General features: G+C 47.2%; 4 protein-coding genes across 6 annotated transcripts; all 4 read right to left on the bottom strand.

The window, feature by feature from the left end:
* Window positions 1-40: 40 nt before the first annotated feature.
* Window positions 41-4,836, bottom strand: msmo1 (methylsterol monooxygenase 1). Of its 2 annotated transcripts, XM_084454304.1 has the most exons (6): window positions 4,804-4,836; window positions 3,609-3,896; window positions 3,277-3,425; window positions 2,805-2,931; window positions 1,323-1,477; window positions 41-914 (listed from the first exon to the last, which is right to left on the bottom strand). In XM_084454304.1, exons 2-6 carry the CDS (start codon window positions 3,861-3,863, stop codon window positions 725-727), a joined length of 876 nt encoding a protein of 291 aa, XP_084310430.1. In that variant the 5' UTR covers window positions 3,864-3,896; window positions 4,804-4,836; the 3' UTR covers window positions 41-724. The 2 variants fall into 2 exon arrangements, with proteins under 2 accessions (XP_084310430.1, XP_084310431.1); XM_084454305.1 differs by lacking the exon at window positions 4,804-4,836 and having other exon boundaries at window positions 3,277-3,353; window positions 3,609-3,903.
* A 1,995-nt stretch (window positions 4,837-6,831) lies between these two features.
* Window positions 6,832-14,181, bottom strand: klhl2 (kelch-like family member 2; the record flags this gene model as incomplete). Of its 2 annotated transcripts, none has more annotated exons than XM_084454586.1 (15): window positions 6,832-6,860; window positions 7,080-7,223; window positions 7,367-7,507; window positions 7,697-7,825; window positions 8,032-8,133; window positions 8,273-8,470; window positions 8,557-8,674; window positions 9,245-9,394; window positions 9,731-9,847; window positions 11,513-11,622; window positions 11,993-12,155; window positions 12,502-12,623; window positions 12,816-12,922; window positions 13,556-13,681; window positions 14,114-14,181. In XM_084454586.1, the coding sequence occupies 15 exons, from the start codon at window positions 14,179-14,181 to the stop codon at window positions 6,832-6,834; spliced, it is 1,824 nt and encodes a 607-aa protein (XP_084310712.1). The 2 variants fall into 2 exon arrangements, with proteins under 2 accessions (XP_084310712.1, XP_084310713.1); XM_084454587.1 differs by having other exon boundaries at window positions 12,460-12,623; window positions 14,114-14,157.
* Window positions 14,182-15,142: 961 nt separating this feature from the next.
* Window positions 15,143-16,962, bottom strand: med28 (mediator complex subunit 28; the record flags this gene model as incomplete). Its single annotated transcript, XM_084454234.1, has 4 exons — window positions 15,143-15,703; window positions 16,046-16,158; window positions 16,262-16,328; window positions 16,807-16,962. The coding sequence occupies 4 exons, from the start codon at window positions 16,960-16,962 to the stop codon at window positions 15,500-15,502; spliced, it is 540 nt and encodes a 179-aa protein (XP_084310360.1). The 3' UTR covers window positions 15,143-15,499.
* A 200-nt stretch (window positions 16,963-17,162) lies between these two features.
* On the bottom strand, window positions 17,163-21,769 carry lap3 (leucine aminopeptidase 3). Its single transcript, XM_084454365.1, has 12 exons — window positions 21,632-21,769; window positions 21,155-21,270; window positions 20,913-20,967; window positions 20,707-20,812; window positions 20,341-20,500; window positions 20,064-20,228; window positions 19,735-19,893; window positions 18,748-18,872; window positions 18,310-18,501; window positions 18,061-18,140; window positions 17,806-17,918; window positions 17,163-17,596 (listed from the first exon to the last, which is right to left on the bottom strand). The coding sequence occupies exons 1-12, from the start codon at window positions 21,722-21,724 to the stop codon at window positions 17,410-17,412; spliced, it is 1,551 nt and encodes a 516-aa protein (XP_084310491.1). The 5' UTR covers window positions 21,725-21,769; the 3' UTR covers window positions 17,163-17,409.
* Window positions 21,770-22,050: the final 281 nt, after the last annotated feature.

The raw sequence follows: 22,050 nt of genomic DNA, 5'->3' as shown, positions 1-22,050 counted from the left end.
CTTAAGACTCAAATTGAGTAGGCTACACACTTCCCGACTAGATTTTTTATTTTATTTTTTACTTTCACCAGGTGTATGGATGGGCCCATAAACATGTTCAGCATGGACCCACAAAGCACAGTCCTAACACAGTTAGGCCAACACAACAGCATAAAAAGACCACATAGAGGGGTATAAAGTGCTTTGTGGAATCAAACCATCTCTCTAAGAGAAAGTAATATAAGGTAATAAACACACATATCACATGGAATCCATTGCAATGTCTCAATAAGAACCATTCACAATTAAACAGTGATGTTACTGTTTCTTTTATTCAGCCAATGACTGGGATTGGAACCAAAGAAGATTGTTTTCCCTTCAGAAAAGGCACAAAAGTCAAGTCAGACCGTCTCAAAAACACATCAGACCCTGACCAACACAGTGCTAGTGCCGGCCCCGAACACGGCTCAGTTCGTTAGGGCTATTTATGTTTTACATGTACATCATAGAAGAGTTTAAACATCTCTTTCTCTCTCTGTGTGTGTGTGTGTGTGTGTGTGTGTGTGTGTGTGTGTGTTTTGAGGCTAATTCAGATGTTTATAAAGCACTAAGGTATGGAGATAGAGAATAACCTGACTTCCAAATACAGCAGCACAAAGTGTGTGTGTGTGTCCCAGTGGTCTGCATCAGAGTCTAGGGACTGTGTGTGTGTTCATGTGTGTGTGTGCGCGTCCACATGTGCGTCTCACTCCCTCTTCTTGCTCTCTTGTTTCATCAGGTGCTTGTTGTACTGGCTGTCCGTGTTGAGCAGCTTGTCCCACCAGGTGAAGGTGGAGGCGTAGTTCCCCACGAAGTTCATGTGGTGGAAGTCATGGAAGCGCGTGCCGGCATAGAACGGTATCAGGTGGAGCGGATTCAGAGGGATGTCGTACCCACTGCGGAGCGAGAGAACGAGGTAGAGATCAAAAGCTGTTGTTTAATCTTATCTTCGCATACACTTTAATATCTTCTCATACCGGTAGCAACAGTTCACAGATATTGCGTTGATTTAGTATACACAGTGACTCTTGATATTGTGTGAATATGCCGCCCTCTGGTGGTTAGGCTGGTGAACAGCACCATCACACAGTAGCATAATTGTACTATAATAGTCACAATAATATGTGCTGATAAGCCAGCAGCACCAGTGTGCACATGCTAGTATGTATATGTGTGTGTGTGTGTGTGTGCGCGTGCGTGCATGCTCGCGTGTGTGTGTGATTGTGTGTGTGTGTGTGTGTGTGTGTAGTGCTAGTTTCATCCTACAAATTTCTGTAAGCTCATGTGCATGTGTGTGTGTGTACCTGTGCACGTCGATGGTCTCCAGCAGGCGGAAACACACCCAGGCCCACAGCAAGGTCACATGGTTACAGAAGATCATGATGCCGATGAAGAAACCCGCACCTAAGATCAGTGTTTCCAGAGGATGGGCATACTCTGCCTGCATGCCAAACGGAGCCTTGAGGGGAAGAAAAACAGTTGTTAGATGTGTGTGTGTGTGTGTGTGTGTGTGTTTGTGTGTGTATGCAGGGGTTAAATTGGGCCGGGGCTATCCAGGGCTCAGCCGGCAAATATGTTCCTAAACGTCATCAGCCGGAGCTCAACCCCGGCACATCTATCATCAACATTTTATTTATTTTTACTTTCTCTGCCTTTATCATTAAATGAATGCAGCTATTTAATGCTCACCATTAAAATAAATCACAATACATTTTAGTTACTCTTTTTTCAAGTTTAAAATGATGTTGCGTCTTCACTTTCACTGGCCTGGGTACTAATCACTTTCACTGGCCTGGGTACTCATCACTTTCACTGGCCTGGGTGCTCATCACTTTCACTGGTCTGGGTACTCATCACTTTCACTGGCCTGGGTACTCATCACTTTCACTGGCCTGGGTACTCATCACTTTCATTGGCCTGGATTCTAATCACTTTCACTGGTCTGGGTACTCTTCACTTCGCTCCGCTGGTCAGTCATGACTGAGGACACCTTGGAGTTACTCTGATATTCTGATTAAACAATGTTTTCTCCAACAACACCGAGATTTTAGTCTGCCAGGAATCGCTGACAAGCTATCCAGTTAGCTAATGTTATCCAGATATACATTAGCTAAATCAAGCTATCCAGTTAGCTAATGTTATCCAGATATACATTAGCTAAATCAAGCTATCCAGTTAGCTAATGTTATCCAGATATACATTAGCTAAATCAAGCTATCCAGTTAGCTAATGTTAGCCAGATATACATTAGCTAAATCAAGCCGCCTTAAATGGCAGGCTATCACATCAGCTGTATAGTTTACCATTAACAAGCTGGATAAATGATTCTGTTTTGCTCCTACTCAGGCAATACAAAATTAATAATTTCCTTTAATTTCTTAAGTTACATTATTTTAAAAGCTAAAACAGAAATGAGACAGAGTGGGGTTTAAGTTTAAGAGCCGTGTTAAAATACTTTGTAACACACACCTGGGACCGCATATCATTCCATTTTCAGTATTAATGCGCCTCCCATTTGATCCAATGCATTGTAGTAGTTGTTGTTGTTGCTTGGCAACCCTTTTGTTAGGGGAACTATTTTGCTCGGCGGAATTGAGGGAATGATGCTTCGTTTTCAATAAATCTTAATATTTTACATTGCTGTGTGTTTATTTTACACTAATAGCTGTAGTAACCGTTGTATAAAAGCAATAAACCACGAGAGGCCGTGTGTTATAGTGATTTTATAACAGCTAGGAGGCGTTGTTAGGCACGACGGGAAGCGGAGTTGTTAAATATATACTCACAGTGAAGTCGTGGTGAACTTTATGGATGTGTTTGTAGATCCTGCGGTGGTGCAGCAGGCGGTGGAGGAAGTAGTGCCAGGTGTCCTCGACCACGGCACAGCCCAAACACTGCGCCAGCAAGTAGGGCCTTGGAGACGCACACAATTTAACAGGATTATGTGTGTGTGTGTGTGTGTGTGTGTGTGTGTGTGTGTGTTGAGATGATGGTTCTTTATACCTTTGGTAGTGTTCAAATTTCTATCAAAAATAAATACATAAAAAAAACGCAAAAGCTTTAATTGTTAGATTCAAATGATTCATGTTTTTGCGAGAGAGTTGTCTAAAACAATGCTTGCTGCATTTTGTCAGAGCAGGAATTCTGCTGAAATACTGTCCAAGCAGCAATTTGTTTTTGCAAACATTGCGTTTTTCCTGTGCGTGTGCACGTTGCTGTGTGTGTGTGTCTGTGCGCGTGTTGGACTGTTCCACTGACCAGCGAGGCATGGTGTCCCAGTCATAGGGGATGCTGAAGAACTCTGTGAAGTGGTACGTTCCGCAGATCAAAGGAAGCTGGATACAGAAGTGGTTGAACAGCAGCATCTTAAAACACTTCCACTGTTTCTCCCAGGTCTCTGGCTTATCCTGCGCGCACACACACACACACACACAAACACACATACACACACATACAGAAAGAGAAAACTTGTTGAAAGACTTCTATCACGTACATGTAAAACAGCTCCCTATCTCCAATGTATTCAACTCACACACACACGCACGCACGCATGCACGCACGCAGGCACGCACGCACACACACACACACACCTGCTGGATCTTGTACTTCTGCATGAAGGGCATGAACTGGAACAGGAAGCCCGGGAGGCAGAAGAAGAAGTAGATGAACTCGTGGACGATGAGCGAGCCCCAGGTGGCGATCTGGAACTTGGTGTAGTTGTTCATCATGTAGTCCCAGGCGTGTTTGAGCGAGGGCTGCAGTGGGTTGTCCGGCAGCACTGCGTCCACGTACTCCACCGCCAGGTAGGCCGAGCTCAAGATGTCCGCCGTGCTGTTTACCTCCATGACGCCGCAGGGCTGAGTCCCGTTGTCAGGGGGCTGGGAGGAGGACGGAGGAGACAGGTATAAACAGTTACATCCTCCTTGTCATTTGAATAGAGATCAGGTGCCTATCTGGCTTTAAAAAGGGTTTAGAAGTTACATTTTGGTGCGTGAAGCTTAAAGGTTATCTGTAAAACAACAGAACAAATTCTCTGAATAGAAAAGAATGTTCGAGAAAACAAGTTCAGTTTAGTTCGCCAGATTACATTTTTTGAGTGCATCTCTATTGATCTGAGGAATTATGCCCAAAACAAAATATTGGCAGGATTATGGAACAGGATTCACCGACCCCAAACAGAAAGGTTATCTTCTGTACCTATTTTGTTATCTCAAATCTGTTGGATAAAAATTAGAGAAGACTACTGCATATAGGCTAGTTTGTAACCATAAACCTAATGTTTTATTCAGCTATGCACATCACAGTCTTGAAGGCCAACTTAACTATTCAGTTAAGTTGAATTTTAAAGGCAGAGGTGACAAGCTAATGTACTCGATATTCCAATAATAGCGCAAATAGGCTGCTAGTCATTAGGAATATTAGTCTGCTTGTATGATTGGAGAAATGATGGTGTAGCCTAGGCCGACTATAGTAACTTTGCGTTGAGTTTAAGGGCTGAACAATTCACAACCAAGGACAAAACGTGTCGCCGGATAAAACAGCCGACCACAACAATAATACCAGAAAATAAGAAGCGCAACAATCATGTGCATTGCTTACTGTAGGCTACAGTAACATTACAGGATAAAGAAAATACGAGCCATTGTAATATTACAAGCAATTTGACCCAGATAACGGAAACAGACATTTCTCCAGTTGCAGGAGGGGCATTGCTATAAACATGCATTATCATTCTAACGCGAAAATACAATTTTGCGATTGCGCCTTAGCATTTTAATAACTCACCTTAGTTGAATTGTCCGGTCTACCTGAACGGGAGATCGAGGAAGCCGAGCGACTGAAGTAAGGTAATATTCTCTACTCTGATTGGCCGATGGGAAAGGAGACTGACGTCGGGAAGGCGAGCTAGCGCGCTGATTGGCCCACGGTATGGACTGATGATAGTGAGACGCAGGGCTTCTAGAGCAACGTCCAATCCGCGAGATCCTGTGCTTTCATAACAGCGGCGAGGGTAAGGGATAGGAGATGGTGTGGTTTGTGTAACCTACCGTAGGCTTACCGCCGAACTTTGCTTCGAGTCACCGAGGTGTGTCCATCATAGTCCATATTCTGCCTCCCTCCAGTCCCTCTAAATACAACCGAGTCATAAAGAGCGCAGATGTATGTGTACTGTAGTTCCAGCGATGAATCGTGACATTCCACCAGCAAAGAATGATTTTGACTAAATTCAAACTGTTTTATTTACTTTGTATTTATTACTTTGTATTAATTAATAAAACAGAAAATCAAAACTTTCGTTGGATTTAAATACAAGAAGCATATTTATTAATGAGAATATAAAAGTAATGAAACATTTTCAAAGATCATTACAGGACATTCCTCAATACACAGACAGGAGACGGTAGCATCAATACTACAGCAATAATTAATAAGAGATAAAAGACAGGAAATATATTTAGTAGGTTAGAGAGAAGACGTGGTTTGGTCAATTTCCTGAAAGAGAAACGAATATAGGCCGGTAGAAAGAGGTAGAGAGGGAAAGGGAGAACTCTGCCAAAGAAAGAAACAGAGAATGAAAGAAACAGAGAAAGAAGGAAAGAGAGAGAGAGTAAGAGAGAGAGAGCACAGCACATTCATATCAGGTCAAGGTGTGCAGTAGTAGTTAACAGGGTCGCTAAACGGATGGAGGGAGGTTAGGGGTGGACAGGTCAAAGGTTAGGGGTCGTGGTTAAGGACCATGCAGGGAGTTCAGCCCGGGTCACCTGCTATCAGGTAGAAACAGCACAGTAGCGAGACCACAGAGGGTTAAAAAACAATCTCCTCTTCCTGTGTCTTGCACATCTTTTGGCACGTCGACTTTTGGCACCCTTTTCCTTCGACCGGTAGGGTTTTCGGAGCAGTCAAAAGTGTTCATCCTCCACATTGTGCCTCAGAAGTGTAGAAGTTCTACAATCACTTTCCAGCGAGGTTGTCATAAATAAATATGTTTCAAAATGGCACCATGTTTCCTATGAAGTGCACTACTTCCCACCGGAGTTGTTTAGTGAAAGCCCCATAGGGCTCTAATGAAATATAGGGCACTTCAAATTGAAAATGGACAGTAGGGTATGCTTGGAGACTTGAAGGTCAGCCATGTTTAACACTGAGGAGGTCATAGGTCATGCTCTGTGTCAGACCAGTCGTCATCACAAAGACTCACTTGACACACACACACACACACACACACACACACACACACACACACACACACACACACACACACACACACACACACGTGCTAACACGCAGGCAGGCACATGCGCACGTGCATGCGCAACCACACACACAAACACACACCTCCTTTTTACCATTGCAAGGATAGAAATTAAGTGTCAATGTTCAACGTCGATGCATTAGAGAGAACGGCTGACAGTCGAAAATGTTCCCTTTTCCCCCCCAAAGAACAAGACCACAGCATCACTGGTCCCCCATAAAACGAACTTCAGCGTCGCTACGGCAACGTTGCATGTCAGTTCCGTTAATAACGTTTCAGCTGCGTTATATCTATGGCGTTAAAGTGCCAATTAAAACCAGTCGGTCCAGCATCAGAGTCCTGCATCCCGAGAGTGAAAAAAAAAACGACACGAGCTGCTCCAAAGTGCCCGCAAACACCCATTTTCGTCAAGTGCAATCCTCCTCCTCCTCCTCCTCGGTGCCCGTGGAGGCAGCTTCAGGTGGGTGCGTGGGGCCCCCGGGGAGACAGATCGCCAGGTAAGGTTTCAGCAGAGAGACGCGCTCCCCTTTAAACAGCAACAGCAGATGACCTCAGAGCAGTCATAAGGGCTTGTCAATCATAGTCACTCCTGGGAAGGGGGGGGGGGGGGGGGGGGGGGGGGCAAACACACACTCATAAGACCCAGGTCAAATAGTGTTTGAAATCTTTTTTTTCTGTTTATGTCATGTGACTGTAATGTCACAATGATTCCACTCGGTGGTGCTATTTCACCACATTCTAAGTATGGCGCCATTATCCCACTATTTCGACAGTGTGTGTGTGTATGTGTGTGTGTATGTGTGTGTACCTGCGTAGCTCCGTCCTGTACTCATACAGCTGGGAAGTAGTGTCCACTTGTCAGTGCTGGGGTTGTAGAACTCCACCGAGGCCAAGTTACAGCTGCCGTCATCCCCTCCGACCACATATAGCAAGTTGTTGACTGCACACACACCTGCAACGAGACACACACACACACACACACACACACACACACACACACACACACACACACACACACACACATACTGCATGAAGGACCTGGGTATACACTTGGGATGCAGGAACTCAGGATTAAAGAGTGTGTGTGTGTTTAACCTGCGTTGCGTCGACACATGTTCATGTCGGCCACCTGTCTCCAGGTGTTGGAGGTGGGGTCGTACACCTCGCAGCTCTTCCTGACCAATGGGCCGTCATGACCGCCGGCCGCGTACAGGAGGCCCTTCAGCACACCCACCCCTGTTCAGCGCGCGCGCGCGCACACACACACACAGACACACACACACACACACACACACACACACACACACACACCTCAATAACAATAACTCTACACAATGCACAACACGCTTGCTTGAACTCCTGTCCAGTTACACACATATGACAGACAGAGACACACGCACGCACACACACCACACACACACACACCTGCACCACTGCGTCGCGTGCCCATCTCAGAGGTATAGCTCCAGGTGTTGCTGTTGTGATTGTAGGCCTCCACTGTGCTCAGACACTGCCTGGTGCCGCCGTCATATCCTCCTACAGCATACAGGATACCTGTAACACACACACACACACACACACACACACACGCACATCCGCACGTACACGCGCACGATGAACAATTTATGACAAATCGTTCTTTTACTACATACTTTCAAAATGCACAGACTCCTGGGAATACGCGCACACACACGCGCGCACAAAAACACACACTCACATACACATTCACTCACGCACACACAGGGGTTAAACAGACTCACCGTTGACCACGCCCACTCCTACGCTGCTGCGACGGGTGCTCATGGGTAATACATGGAACCACTCATTTGTCTTGGCGTTATACGCCTCCACGGTGGACAGACCTAGACACACACACACACACAAACACACACACACACAAAAAGACATCATCGAGGAAATTAGTTTGATGTCCCTGACCTACATATATGCATCTCCATCATCATTATCTGAATGACTGAATTACTCCACACACACACTTACCTGTGCTGCCATCGAATCCCCCCACGGCATAGAGGAGTCCGTTGAGAACGGCGGCCCCTAGTGTTGAGCGGCGGTCCTGCATGCTGCTGACGCAGCTCCAGCGGTCGGTCACCGGGTCGTAGCAGTCGACCGTCCGCACACGCAGCGACCCGTTGAAACCGCCCACCGCGTACACACAGCCGCCCACACACACCACGCCTGGGGGACAGAGGGAGGAGTTAGATAGGGACACACACAAACACACACACACGCACGCACGCACGCACGCACACGAGTTTGCTTACCTGCTCTGCATCTTCTGGAGGGAAGCTCAGCCACCTGGTACCATCGCTGTTCCTCAAAGTCAAAACACTCCACACTCCGGATAGCCTTGGGGGCCTGGCCTCCAACCACCACCATCACCTACAACACAACCACAACCGCCAGGACAATCTGATGACCAAAACACGTCTACTGTACATTCTAGAACTTGGCCTCCAACCACCACCGCCTCCTAGGATACAAACCATTACACAACTAAAATACAACCGTAGCACGACCACCTCCTAACGCAGCCTTGGAAGAACCTTAACACAACCAAAAACCTGTCCCGACACAGACCGAAGCTTTGTCTCCAATATATCCAATGTATCTCCACAATACAACCACCTGGCATAACCATAGAACAACTAGATGACAACCATACTAAAACCAGACACCAGTAACCCTGCGTGAATGTTGTTAACTGAGAAGGTCAGAAGGCCCATCTTGGGAGTCTGTGTTTTGTTTGCCCTTAGGGAGTCAAATGATCTTGTTACAGTCCAGATAATCTCTTCACAGATTAAGCAGGTAAACATATCCGGGATTCTAGCATTGCAGTCTTGGTAGCGGCATCACATCATGGTATTCTGTAACGACTGACGCTTATGACACAATCCCAGCGCCGTTACGTGATGTGACCCGGGGGGGGGGGGGCTTCCGGCGCCACGGTACCTTAGGGCAGCAGGCGGGGGTCCTCATGCGCGTGCGCACGGTCTTCATCAGGGCACGCTGGTCGGCGGGCAGCAGGTGGTACTTCATGGCTTCAATCAGGTAGTCTTTACAGGCGCTGCTGTTCTTCACCAACAACTCCTCCTCCACGCGCTGGAGCCCCACCCAATCAAAACGGTCAGCCATGATAAAATAATATTTAAAAAAAGTATGTTTAACCTAGTATATAATCCCATGAAAATAAGAATTTTTGCCTTTTCCTTGCCTTAGAATGAGCCCTTTATATCTTCATCTACAACATGGCGGCCTCCATGGAGCAGGTCCCTCCATGGAAGCAGCCATGTGGAACTCAATGTAATTGTATTGAGTTGGTTGCAATCTGTAACCTCACCACTAGAAGGACTACACACTGCACCTTTAATCAGTTACGGCTGAATAGGAGGTAACACACACACACACACACACACACACACACACACACACACGTACCTGCACCAGGTATTCCCTGGTTAGGAGGGGAAGGCGAACGTGTTCCATGAGGTGTGCCATGTGCTCCTGACGAACGTCCTTGTCGTGGTTCACCCAGGCAATCACCGCCTCAAACACCTACACACACACATGCACACACACATGCACGCACGCATGCACACACACACACACACACACACGAGACTCGCAAAGATTGCATCACAAACTAGATATTCCACTCCTGTCTGATCATAATCACCTTGACTGTAACTCATTCTCTGTATATGTGCATTAGAGGCGGACATTTCTCTCCCTGTGGGTCACGCGGAAATCCCGTGAGTGGGGCGTCAACTTCACTATTCATCACGTGATTGGGACAGGAAAAACATTTAAACGGGAACGGGCATCATAATTAACAATCCAGAAAATGTGGACGCACTTTTGTTCCTTCATAGTAACATACTTTAACGCTGGGGAACTGTTAATGTTATAAGTTCAGCCTACAGCGTTACTCTACGGTCTACTGTTCGCTGCAGCTGACAATAAAACTTGAGTTTCAAAAGGAATTACAGTCTCATTCTTGCTTTTCCTGTTAGTTAGCCATGACGCTGCGCTACAATGTGAAAGTGCATTTCCACAGGCCAAGTACCATCTTAAAGGGCAATGCTCGTTTTTGACAACCTGGACCTTATTTACGACATATTATAAGAAGTTTGACTCACCGAGATCACTTTTGTGTAGTTCGGAGGCCTGTAGAAGAAATTTAAAATCCAGCGCGAGCCAGTATATCCATGTAATGGCGGTGATCGGGGCACCGAGAATGCAGTTTCTCAAAATCTATTTTCGGCCGCTAAACGGTTGTTTTCATCAATCAGATTGGATGAATCGACAGTTGAGATTCCTCAACGCGAGGCATTGTTGTGGTTTTCAAATACGGGGTCTTTAGCCTCTGTACTATGATCTTTACACGCCTTTCCCCACTTGCTCCAGCACGCATGCGCACAGGCCAGCGCGCAGACTGGCTATTCTCCGGCTCACATTCTCTGCGCTACGATCGTTGTTGGTGCCGAGAATATTGTCGTCGTCATTCGTCAGCAACAATCCGATCGTAGCGCAGAGAATGTAAAGTGTAAAGATCATATTACAGAGGCTAAAGACCCCGTATTTGAAAACCACAACAATGCCTCGCGTTGAGGAATCTCAACTGTCGATTCATCCAATCTGATTGATGAAAACAACCGTTTAGCGGCCGAAAATAGATTTTGAGAAACTGCATTCTCGGTGCCCCGATCACCGTCATTACATGGATATACTAGTTCGCGCTGGATTTTAAATTTCTTCTACAGGCCTCCGAACTACACAAAAGTGATCTCGGTGAGTCAAACTTCTTATAATATGTCGTAAATAAGGTCCAGGTTGTCAAAAACGAGCATTGCCCTTTAACTTCCTGGACAAACGGTGTGACTGAATAAAAAACTGCAGAAGGAAAAAGTAAGGTATAATGGAAAAGGTTGACCAGAACATCAAATCAAAAACCATTTAACATCTTGCCAGGGACTAAAGATGTAAACTAGCCTTTTGGCTGATAAAAAAAACACAGCTGGAATTGGGACGGGACAGGATTTTTTTTGTGGGAGTAGGACCGGGCAGCAGTGAAAATCCAATCCCGTGTCACCCTCTAATGTGGCTGCATGTGTGTGTGTGTATGTGAGTGAGTGAGTGAGTGAGTGAGTGAGTGAGTGAGTGAGTGAGTGAGTGAGTGAGTGAGTGAGTGAGTGTGTGTGTGTGTGTGTGTGTGTGTACCTTCTCCTCTGAGGGGATGGTGAGTTTGTCGCTGGCGATGAGGCTGGACACCTGCTCCATGCCCAGGTTCAGGAACTCCTCACTCCCGACCACCTCGGAGAAATGTTGCTCTGGCGGCCCGAAACAAACGCACCCTCCATTTCAGGGGAGGAGTTCTTTATATCCTTCCTCTTTTCCACACCCTGTCTCAATTTCCTTCTTCTCTCTCTCTTACTCTCTCTCTTTTCCAGTAGAGACTATTTCTATAGACTATTTCTATTCCAATAGAGAGCAGCATGCACATTCACTCACCAGATTACACAGAACACATAAGCGTGCACAAACACACACACACACACCCTCTGACTGTCCAGTTAGACAGACTACAACGCCCCACCCCCACCCCCACGCATACACCCTCTGACCTCCTGTCCAGTTTAGACTGAATACAACCACCCCCCCACCCCCCTCCCCACACACAAACACACGCATCGCTCTGACCTGCGTAGGTGTTGGACTGCGTGAGGAGCAGGGAGCAGGCGTGGAGGTCGGCGAAGGCCCGGATGCCCAGGCAGTTGGACGGGTGGAGCTGGGAGCTGAGGAACTCGCAGCACGCCTTCTTCACCTCCGTCAGCTGGAGCAGGCCGGCCGCCGGCAACAGCGCCTGGAACAGAGACGCCGACGAGAGAGAGAGAGACCGACGGGGTTGAAATGTGTTTAAAACCTCCCGTCGAGAAAAGGTATCTTTCTGGAGAGACGTTTTATCTGCGGATGGAGGCACTAATAAGTATGCTTTGTTGATATCCTACAAGATTCGTATCATTTGTTTGTTACATGACCATATAGACATGTATAGCGAGAAACAGTTATCCACAGCACAGATGGTGAGTGGGTGTGGGTTGTGGTTGTACTCTGCTTGCTATTCACAGAGTACTGAGACAGATTACTGAGTGTACTCTGTGTTCTACAGTGTGTGTGTGTGTGTGTGTGTGTGTATTGTCTAGGTTTACCTGTACATTGTCTTCGGTGACCTGTATCTCAGCTGTGTAGATATAGTCTATTAGCAGTCCAAGAGTCCAACCATCCACTTCTTTGATCCGCACTCGCTTAGCCCTGCTTTCTGCCATCTCCCCTACACACACACACACACACACACACACACACACACACACACACACACACACACACACACACACACACACACACACTTTAGTTTGTCTTACATCAAAGTCAAATATCAAAGAGGACATACTCTGTATCAAGTTCTAAGCAGCAACAACACACACACACACACACACACTTACACACACACACACACACACACCTGTGAACATGGCGTGGAAGTAGGGGCTCCCCGCAGCCAACACCACCCTGTGAGCAGCGATCTCCACATCCTCCGCTACAATGGTGACGTCACACAACAGACTCTGACTGAGAGAGAGAGAGAGACAGGAGGAGAGAGGGAGGGAGGGAGAGTGAGAAAGAGGGGAGCGAGAGAAAAATGGAGATGGGGAGAGAGGGAGAGAGAAAGAGAGAGAATGACAAAAGGAGAGAAAGAACGAGAGGATGAGAGAATGAGAGAGAGAAAGACAGAGAGAAAGGGAGAGAGAAAGGCAGAGATCAGAAAGCTGAGTTTGTTAAACAAATAATCCTCTAGCCCACCATCCTCGTCTTTCATCAGATCAACAGAGCTGTCCAAGGATTCGATTACACGCTTCAAAAACATCATGAAAGAACAACATCTATCCACTATGCCACAGCCTGGTTGGAGCACAGTTTGAGCCCATCTTCCAAATATTTGAGAGGATCTTGTGATGCAACCATAGGCGTTCCCATTTTGTAGCAGTGTGTTTGATTTATCTACTTGTGTGTGTAACTTGGCTGGGTGTATAAATATAGTAGTTAATGTGTCAGTGTGTGTATCTGAGTGTGTGACTGTTTAATAGTAGTTAAATGTGTGCAAATGTCAGTGGGTGTGTGTGTGTGTGTGTATGTGTGTGACTGTGTGTAGTAGTAGTTAAATGTGTGTAAATGTCAGCGTGTGTGTGTGTCTGTGTGTGCTACCTGCGCAGCTCATTCATCACCCTGAAGGCCTTCTTCATGTGCCGAGGGTTGAGGGTGACCGAGCCATGCTTCTCTCCTCCATCCTCCTTACCGTCCAGGGGTGTGTGTGGGCATAGTTTTGTACATCTGGAAGGCAACACACACACACACGTTTTAGTGGCTTGAGTTTTTTTTTTTTTTTTTTTTAAAGAGAATACAATCATATTCCTGCACTAGAACACAACAGCCTGACATCCCTGCCTCTAACCCCCTCCCCCCCTCCAACACACACACACACACACGCCCCCTTCCCCCCGCACGAGATGTCACATCCTAAACTTGACAAAGCACATTTTCCCACGGCCGTAAATCAATACATAACCACCTTTATCGCCTATTAGTTACATGTCATGCATATATAGGGCCTGTCCTGTTCTTTTGTCTAAAACACACAACAGGAATCGGATTTGACTATCGGCAGCCCTGTCGCTCTATCAATGCGGCATCATCATTCAACCAGCTACACTGTTATTGTCAGCTGCTAAAACCGCCCTGCCCAACACACTCGCACACACTTACAGCGGATGAATGTCCATATTTTCGGGGCTTTTCAGAGGCTGAAAACTGGGGGCAGTGGTGTACACCATTCCATATCCACACGGATCTCTTGATTTACACGAACAAATCCCCCGACGCCGATTTTTTATGGCGATGAAACAGGCTCCTGCCCGTAACAGCCGCCCTCTGCGCGGCTTATCATACGGGCTCCGGTCCGCTGCGGTGACACAAACACACGTTGCGCTACAATGCCGCTGGATTCTCTTGTTCACTCGCCGGTTGAAACGGGCCTACCGATGCGTTACCGCAAGAAAATTAGGATTTGTTCTCCCCCAGGTGCGAAAAGGAACCGGGGTGGCGGACAGGATACCTGTTATTTTTCCAGTCGCTGGTTAAAATGCACAAACAAGGATATGTCCGGCAAAGACATTTCTGAGATCAACCAAGGGACTTGGCATGAAAACACTGTCTCCCTCTAGCTGTGGAAGACTGCTGGAACGCCGGAACCAACTGTGAAAAATGAAATCCGTGTACTTGTCACACTGCAATTGACACACACGCGTGTAGTTAGCAGACAAACGCGTGTAATTAGACACACACACACACACGGATTTTAGCGGTCGTCGGTGAAATTTGTCGTCTGTGTTTAACCCATCCAAGCTGCCATCCGCCAGAGGCAGCCAGGAGCAGTGAGCAGCAGCGCACACATCTGTGGTGCCCAGGGACCAAGTCCTCTGGCCAGAGTGATATGTTCTCCTGCATGTTTTTATACTGGGCTCCATTGTGGAGGCAACCCATGAACGCAGGAGAACATGACAACTCCACTCCACGCAGAATATGTCAGTACACCTATAGGCCTGCTCTTCACAGAGGCAGTAAGACCCATTAAAATGGTGTGGGACTTAAAAGAAAGGTATGATAATAAACTACAAAATATACATTGTATATTAACCAAGGTGTAACACTTTTTTTATTTACAAAATTCCCAACATACAGACACCGGACAGGCAAATCTCAGACCCCCCCCCCTCGCACTCTCTCTCTCCACATTTATTCATTCAGTACAAAAAAACAAGTCAGTCTACTATAAATATATACACAAGTACAAAAGAAAGAACCTACACGATGACTCATAGCCTGCTAATGATTTCATTTCTGCTCTGACCACCAGAGCTGAAACCACACACCAATCCCCACAGCATCCTCACTGCTGGGCTTTGGACCGTGGCCCTTTTTGGTTCTTGGTGTCCAGGTACTGCAAGTAGTCCAGGTAGAGTCTGTGTGTCCTTGTGTGTGTGTGTGTGTGTGTGAGAGTGAGTATGTGTGTGGGTTTTGTGTCTGTGTTTGTGTGCATGTAAGCATGTGTGTGTATAGAGCTGTACATATGTATGTGTGTGTGTGTGTGTGCTAGTTCTGCTTCATGGGGGCGGGGGGCAGGCTGGCGGAGGCCTGCTCCAGGAAGGCCAGCGGTCCGGGCGGGGGCAGGTCGGATGGCTTGCGGTGCTGAACGCTCACGTCCTCCAGCACTTGCTGCCAGTGGTGCAGCTTGGTCAGGTGCTTCTGAACCAGCAGCTCCTTCCTCTGCAGCTCGTTACGCAACTCTGAAACATCCTACAGAGGAGAGAGAGGTGGATGGAGAGGTGGGATATAGGAGAGAGAGAGAGATGTGGATAGAAAGATGGGGTATAGGAGAGAGAAAGAGAGAGGTGGATGGAGAGATGGGGTATAGGAGACAGGGATGGAAAGGAGAGAGAGGTGGATGGAGAGATGGTATAGGAAGGAAGGAGAGGTGGATGGAGAGATGGGATATAGGAGAGAGAGAGAGAGAAAGAGAGACTAAAGCTATGCAAGATGTGGAGTATGACCACTGACCAATAATGTAGGTCAGTAGGCTGTGGTCAGTAGGCTGTGCAACTAAGCTGAGCATTTCTGCATGGGGCTCCAGTGCTTTACCTCCTTGACCACCTGCTCCGGCTTCTGAACAGACAGCTGTAGCCTCTTCTGTAGGAAGAAACACTCGGTCTGCCTGGCAACGTCCAAGAACTTCTGGATACACTGGTCAACGCCTGAGGGGAGACGACCCACATTTTTGCATCACTGGGTCACTCAGGAAGGCGAGAGGGCCTGCAATTAAACGGACGTGGCGGTCACTAAGTGCTCTGAACTGACCTGTTCGGATCTCCTCCTGGTCTGTTCCGTTCACATAGTCTTGACTCACAAGGGATGCGAAGCAAGCCTGCAAATGATGACAGACACAACAAATTTTAGCTAACGTTAGCTAGGTAGCATATTTGGTGATGCAGCAGTCCCCCAACTATCGCCACAAGACCCCCAGCGAGCAAGCTAGCTATATCCCTCCATCCATTCATTCGGGCATGTACCGTTACATGACAAGGGGAGAAATGCAAGCGTCCGAGGGTAACGTGTGTTTGTCACCTCATCAACACCACTACTATGCAGCCAGGACCAAATTAGCTACGTACGTTAGAACTAGCTAGCTAAGCTAGCTCACGTCCTGTTAAGGTTAGCTACCTCGGGTGGATCTGCTAGCGTGTTTCCTCGATATCAGAAATGAGCGTTGGCCAGCTACATTTCTAGAGGCAGCTTTCCAAATAACCTAGCTTACCCTAGCTAGCTAGCTGCAAGCCTAGCACGTCACTAGCTAACATTAGCTGATAGCCTACGTTTACATCCAGTCCCATTCTCAACGTTACCTCGAAAGAAGCCTCTAGGTCGTCCACCAGTGTGTTATTCCCCTGACCCCGAGCTCCCTGCGGACCGGGGAGTAAACCCGGCTGCCCCGGCCCCCCGACGGGATGAGGACCAGGCGGCTGTTGGCCGGGAAACATTCCACCCATGGAGGAAGCCATGTTTGATTGTTATCTGAACCGCCCGTCTGTACACATGCGCAGTAGATGGCACATTTGCTAAATACACTGGAGAAGAACGCGATTGGACTAAAAGCATCGCACGAAAGAGATGGTTGTTATTCAAAGAACATTTATTAGATCCAAAAATTATTATATTACAATAATATTTATGCATGTACAGTTTGTAAGCTGAGGTGCATTTGAAAGCAATATAAAAAGTAAGAATTGGGCATCCATCCTGAACCTTCCATGAAATTTAAAGTTCTGTTGAAATACCTGCACAGACTGATTCAGTAATACTTTATTCAAATACATAATCCAAAGTGGTTCACTACGTCTCTCCAGTTGATCTAACTGATAGAGCGAACAATTCTCAATTTCTTAGACCGTGTATGTGTGTAAGTGTGTGTGAGAGAGAGAGAGAGAGAGAGAGAGAGGGAGAGGGTCTCAGGCTTCTTTAGCTAGTCCAGCGGTGAACTCCACCAGTGTCCGTGTGGGGCGTCCCGACATTCCCTTTCTGAGGTAGGGAACCTCGTCCTTATTGGTCATCACCCCAGCGATGTCCAGATGTGCCCAATGAGGCGACGTCACAAATTCTCTCAGGAATGCTGCCGCTGTACAGGCTCCACCAGAACTGGACACGCGCACGCACGCACACACGCGCGCACACGCGCGCACACACACACACACACACACACACACACACACACACACACACACACATAGTCAACTGCAGGCTTCACCAGTACTCACAGGTGTACGGAAAATCTCCCTCTCTCTCATACACACAGAACTACAAACACACACACACACACTTAAGCTCTATTGTCGTAGTGTGCTTACCGGCTGTACTTCCCAATGTTGTTGAGGTCAGCCAGCTGGCTGGCGGTCACCTGCTGTGTGTAGTGTTGGAATAGGGGCATCCGCCACACTCTGTCTCCTGTCACCACACTGGCCTGGACACACACATCACCACAACACCATCAACAGACTGGATCAACAACCATCATTGTCGGTCCTTGTTGTCCAACATTACATCTGATTTGTTTAGGCAAATGCAGCGTTTTCGAGTGTGTGTGTGTGTGACTGTGTGTGTACCTTGTGCAGTTGACTCCAAAGCCAGTCAGAGTTTGTAAACACCCCTGTAGCCGCTGACCCCAGAGCAACATCCATTGCCCCTGAGAAAGAGAAATAGAGAGATAGTTGAGCCTCATCAGCATTTCATGAACACGTGTGTTAGCTTAGCATCATCAGCCTTTCATTAACACCTGTTATCTTAGCATAATCAGCCTTTGCCGACACACTTGTTAGCTTAGCATCGTCATCCTCTTGAGGAATACGCAGTACCCGTTAGCGTGGCGGCGTTGACGATGGCTCGGGGGTTGAAGCTGTGGGCGTAACAGAGAGCGTCTGCCAGGATCAGCCTGCCCTCGGCGTCCGTGTTGTCCACCTGGATGGTCTTCCCGTTCTTGGCACGGACGACGTCGCCGGGCTTGTTGGCCTTCCCACTAGGCATGTTCTCACACAGAGGAGCTAAGCCTGCAGATGGAGGGAGGGAGGGGAGAGAGAGAGAGAGAAAAGGGAAGGAGGGAGAAGGAGAGGCAACCAGAGAGAGGGACAGAGGGAGAGAGAGAAAAAGAGAGCAAGAAGGGGAAAGAATGGAAGAGGGAGAAAGTGAGGAAGGATTACATACATACATTAATGATACTTGTATACAGTACATTTGCGATGCGCTGCATGGATCATAACTTGGCGTATGTTTTTAGCGAGCCGGCCGTCAGTCACCGATGATGTTGATCGGGAGCTTGAGGGCAGCTGCGGTGACGATAGAAGCGCAGACCGTGGCGGCTCCGCCCATGTCGGCCCTCATGGCGTCCATACCAGACGCCGGCTTCAGAGAAATACCCCCACTGTGCACGGAGAGATAGAGATAGAGAGAGATACTATTGGCCACAAGTATCAAAGATGTGTAGCAGTGTGTATGATAATAACAGTATTATAGAATAACAGTCTTTCGTCAAAATCCTAAATAAATGCATCACATATAAGTTATCTTTGATTGTTTGTCCCAAGCTTTCTCTAAATATTCTGCAAGTGCAAATACCCTATGATCAAACATCCATTTTAGTCTCTCTGCATCACTCAACCACATCAAATCAATATTTTTACATCTCTCAAATAATTTTTGACGCAACTCATGATATAAGGGGCAATAAAACACAAAATGGAACTCATTCTCAATATCAATATTACAGTAGATACAAATGCGCTCTTCTTTTGTAACCCCCCGATAACGTCCAGTTTCAAGGTGCAGGGGCAAGATCCCAGAGCGAAGTTGGGCACATAATGATCTTTGTCTTTTGGATAATGGAGCACAAACATATTTTTCATTTCCATACCACCTTTTTATCATACTAAACGTTCTTAATATCGGTTTATATAGTATATCCTGTGACCATTTTATCTGATGTGTATTAGACAAAGCTTCCTTAACCAGAGATATTCACCGTATTTACATTTTGGAAAAGGTCAGATGCTCCTATTTGTCCTAGTATGTCCTCCATCTCACTTGCCCATGTACCTTTTAGAGTTACATCCCAGTTGAATATTTTCCTAGCAACTCGACTCTCTGGCATTTTTATTAGTCTGTTCCATAGAGCTAACATGCTACCTTTCCATCTTATATCACCTGGCTCCCAGCCCAGTGTGTGTGTGTGTGTGTGTGTGTGTATGTGTGTGTGTGCGCGCACGCGCGTCTGTCTTAACGTTTACCTGTCAAAGGTGATACCCTTGCCCACCAGTAGCAGCGGTGCTTGTGTGTGGTCGGGGCAGCCGTTGTAGTGCAGCTCCAGGAAGACAGGGGGCTCCTCCGAGCCTCTGGACACGCTCAGGAACGCCCCCATTTTCTGCTCCTCTATCCACGTCTGAGGCCTAAACACACACACACACACACACACACACAATGCCTGTAAATACACTGACGAACCCTCTTTATCATTGCTTTTGAAAGTGGCAGCGTGATCTACTCAGTGCGCACACACACGCACACACACACACACACACACACACACATACACAAACACACACAGAAACACCCGTACCTCTTGTGGATGGTGACTCGGTCAGCGTAGGGTGCCAGCTTCTGTTCAATGGTGTCAGCGAACACGGTAGGAGTGATGTAATTGGCCGGGGCCTCCATGAGTAGGCGGGCGAGATTCTGTCCTTCCCCATACAGAACACCCTTCTCCCAACCCGCCAAGTCTGCACTGGAATTAGCACACATGCTACTTAGCGTGTGTGTGTGCGTGTGTGATTGTCTCTACATGCTATGGGGCTCGTGTTAGTGTGTGTTTTAGTGTGTGTGTGTGTTGTGTCTACCTCCTGTGTAGTTGCGTGTTGACTCTAGTCTTCTTCTTGGTCTTCAGTTCGTCATACTCAAACAGTCCCAGCACAGCGCCCTCTGCTGCCGCCTGAGTGTCACCGCAGCCGTCCACCTCCACATGACTCACCTCCAGGTCCTGCAGCAGCCTGCAGCCCGCTGGACCCACACACACGCATCCACACACACACACACACGCATCCACACACACACACACACACACACACACACACACAAACACATACACATACACACATACACACACACACACACACAATCAATTACATAGTCCATAGAGATCAAAACATAAGTTCGCACACACACATACACACACACACTAGGAGGTATAAGCAGGTGTCTCTCACCTGACACCGCCGTTCGGATGTTCTCTTTGCAGGTGTCCCAGTATTCAGCCCCGCACACACCTGCATCCTCCTTACCCAGCCCCACCACCGCCACACACGGAAAGTCCTGTAGGGATCACACACACACGCACACACAGAGAAATACAATAAGAATTGTCTTGTATTTCTGATTTCTAGTCTTATACTCTGAGTGTGAGTTAGCCTACCTCATGGACGCCATAGAATATCCTGTTTTTGCCTTTCTTCAGAGGTGGGCCAGATCTGTACAGGAGACAGCCGTTAACATCTAACTTTATATGATCCATTTCTAGGGGGGGGGGGGGGGGGGGTGTACTAATTGGGTATATACACCCTAATGAGAAATAATGATGACCGGTTAGCTATAGACCTAGGATGTTGGTCTGGCCATGTGATGTAATTGTAGGTTTTCATGTCTCTGAAGGCTCACATTTTCAGCAGCTCGGTGAGTTTACCGGACAGTGCGCGGTCGAAGCCTGCTGCTGCCTCTGTCAGGTGCAGACTGCCGTCCTCCTTCTCCTTATCATACACTCCCAACACCAGACCCTAGACACACAGCAGGGTGGATTCATAATACACTCCCAACACCAGACCCTAAACACACAGCAGGGTGGATTCATAATACACTCCCAACACCAGACCCTAGACACACAGCAGGGTGGATTCATAGAGGATACACTTGTCTTTTTCTCTCACTCACAGTCTCACATACACACACATACAGTAATCAGTTGCACACGTACAGTAGCTAGCTACAACAGTCTCTCTCTCTCACACTCTCTCTCTCTCTCTCTCTCTCACACACACCCACAGAATAACTTGTTAGACAAAGACAAACAGGCAGTAAAAGCCACTCTGTAGCCAGCCAGCTAGCTACAAACAGCTAGCTAAGCATTATGAAACTTACTTTTCTGGCGTTCCAGTTGCTTTGAGACGCTGAAAAATACCGACAATGCCGTCTCTGTGTCGCTGATAGCACGGCTCTTCTCAAAGGAAGCATTGTTATCTGCTGTACAACTGTTTACTAGGAAAACTGTGAATAATACTAGACTACACAGGTTACATGTGAGGAAGGTCCTTCAGTACAGACCTCAATTTGTCGCATGCCGTATACGTCAGTATTGAGCGACGGTTTGACAAGCGGTACCTAACGGTACTCTGTCGCCATCTACCGACAACAGTGCAGACACACCAAAAGTCTTTGAATGAATTTGCAGTCTTTACGTCAATTTGCATGAAGCAAAAACATTTATGACATTTTAATTTGTACATTAAACGACAAAAATGTATTTACATGACATTTTCAGCACATACAGACACAACAAT

This window comes from Borostomias antarcticus (assembly GCF_949987555.1).
Source record: "Borostomias antarcticus genome assembly, chromosome: 20".
NCBI classification, from domain to species: domain Eukaryota; kingdom Metazoa; phylum Chordata; class Actinopteri; order Stomiiformes; family Stomiidae; genus Borostomias; species Borostomias antarcticus.
Note: the sequence above shows the minus strand (reverse complement) of the source record. Positions and strands in the feature narration are given on the sequence as shown.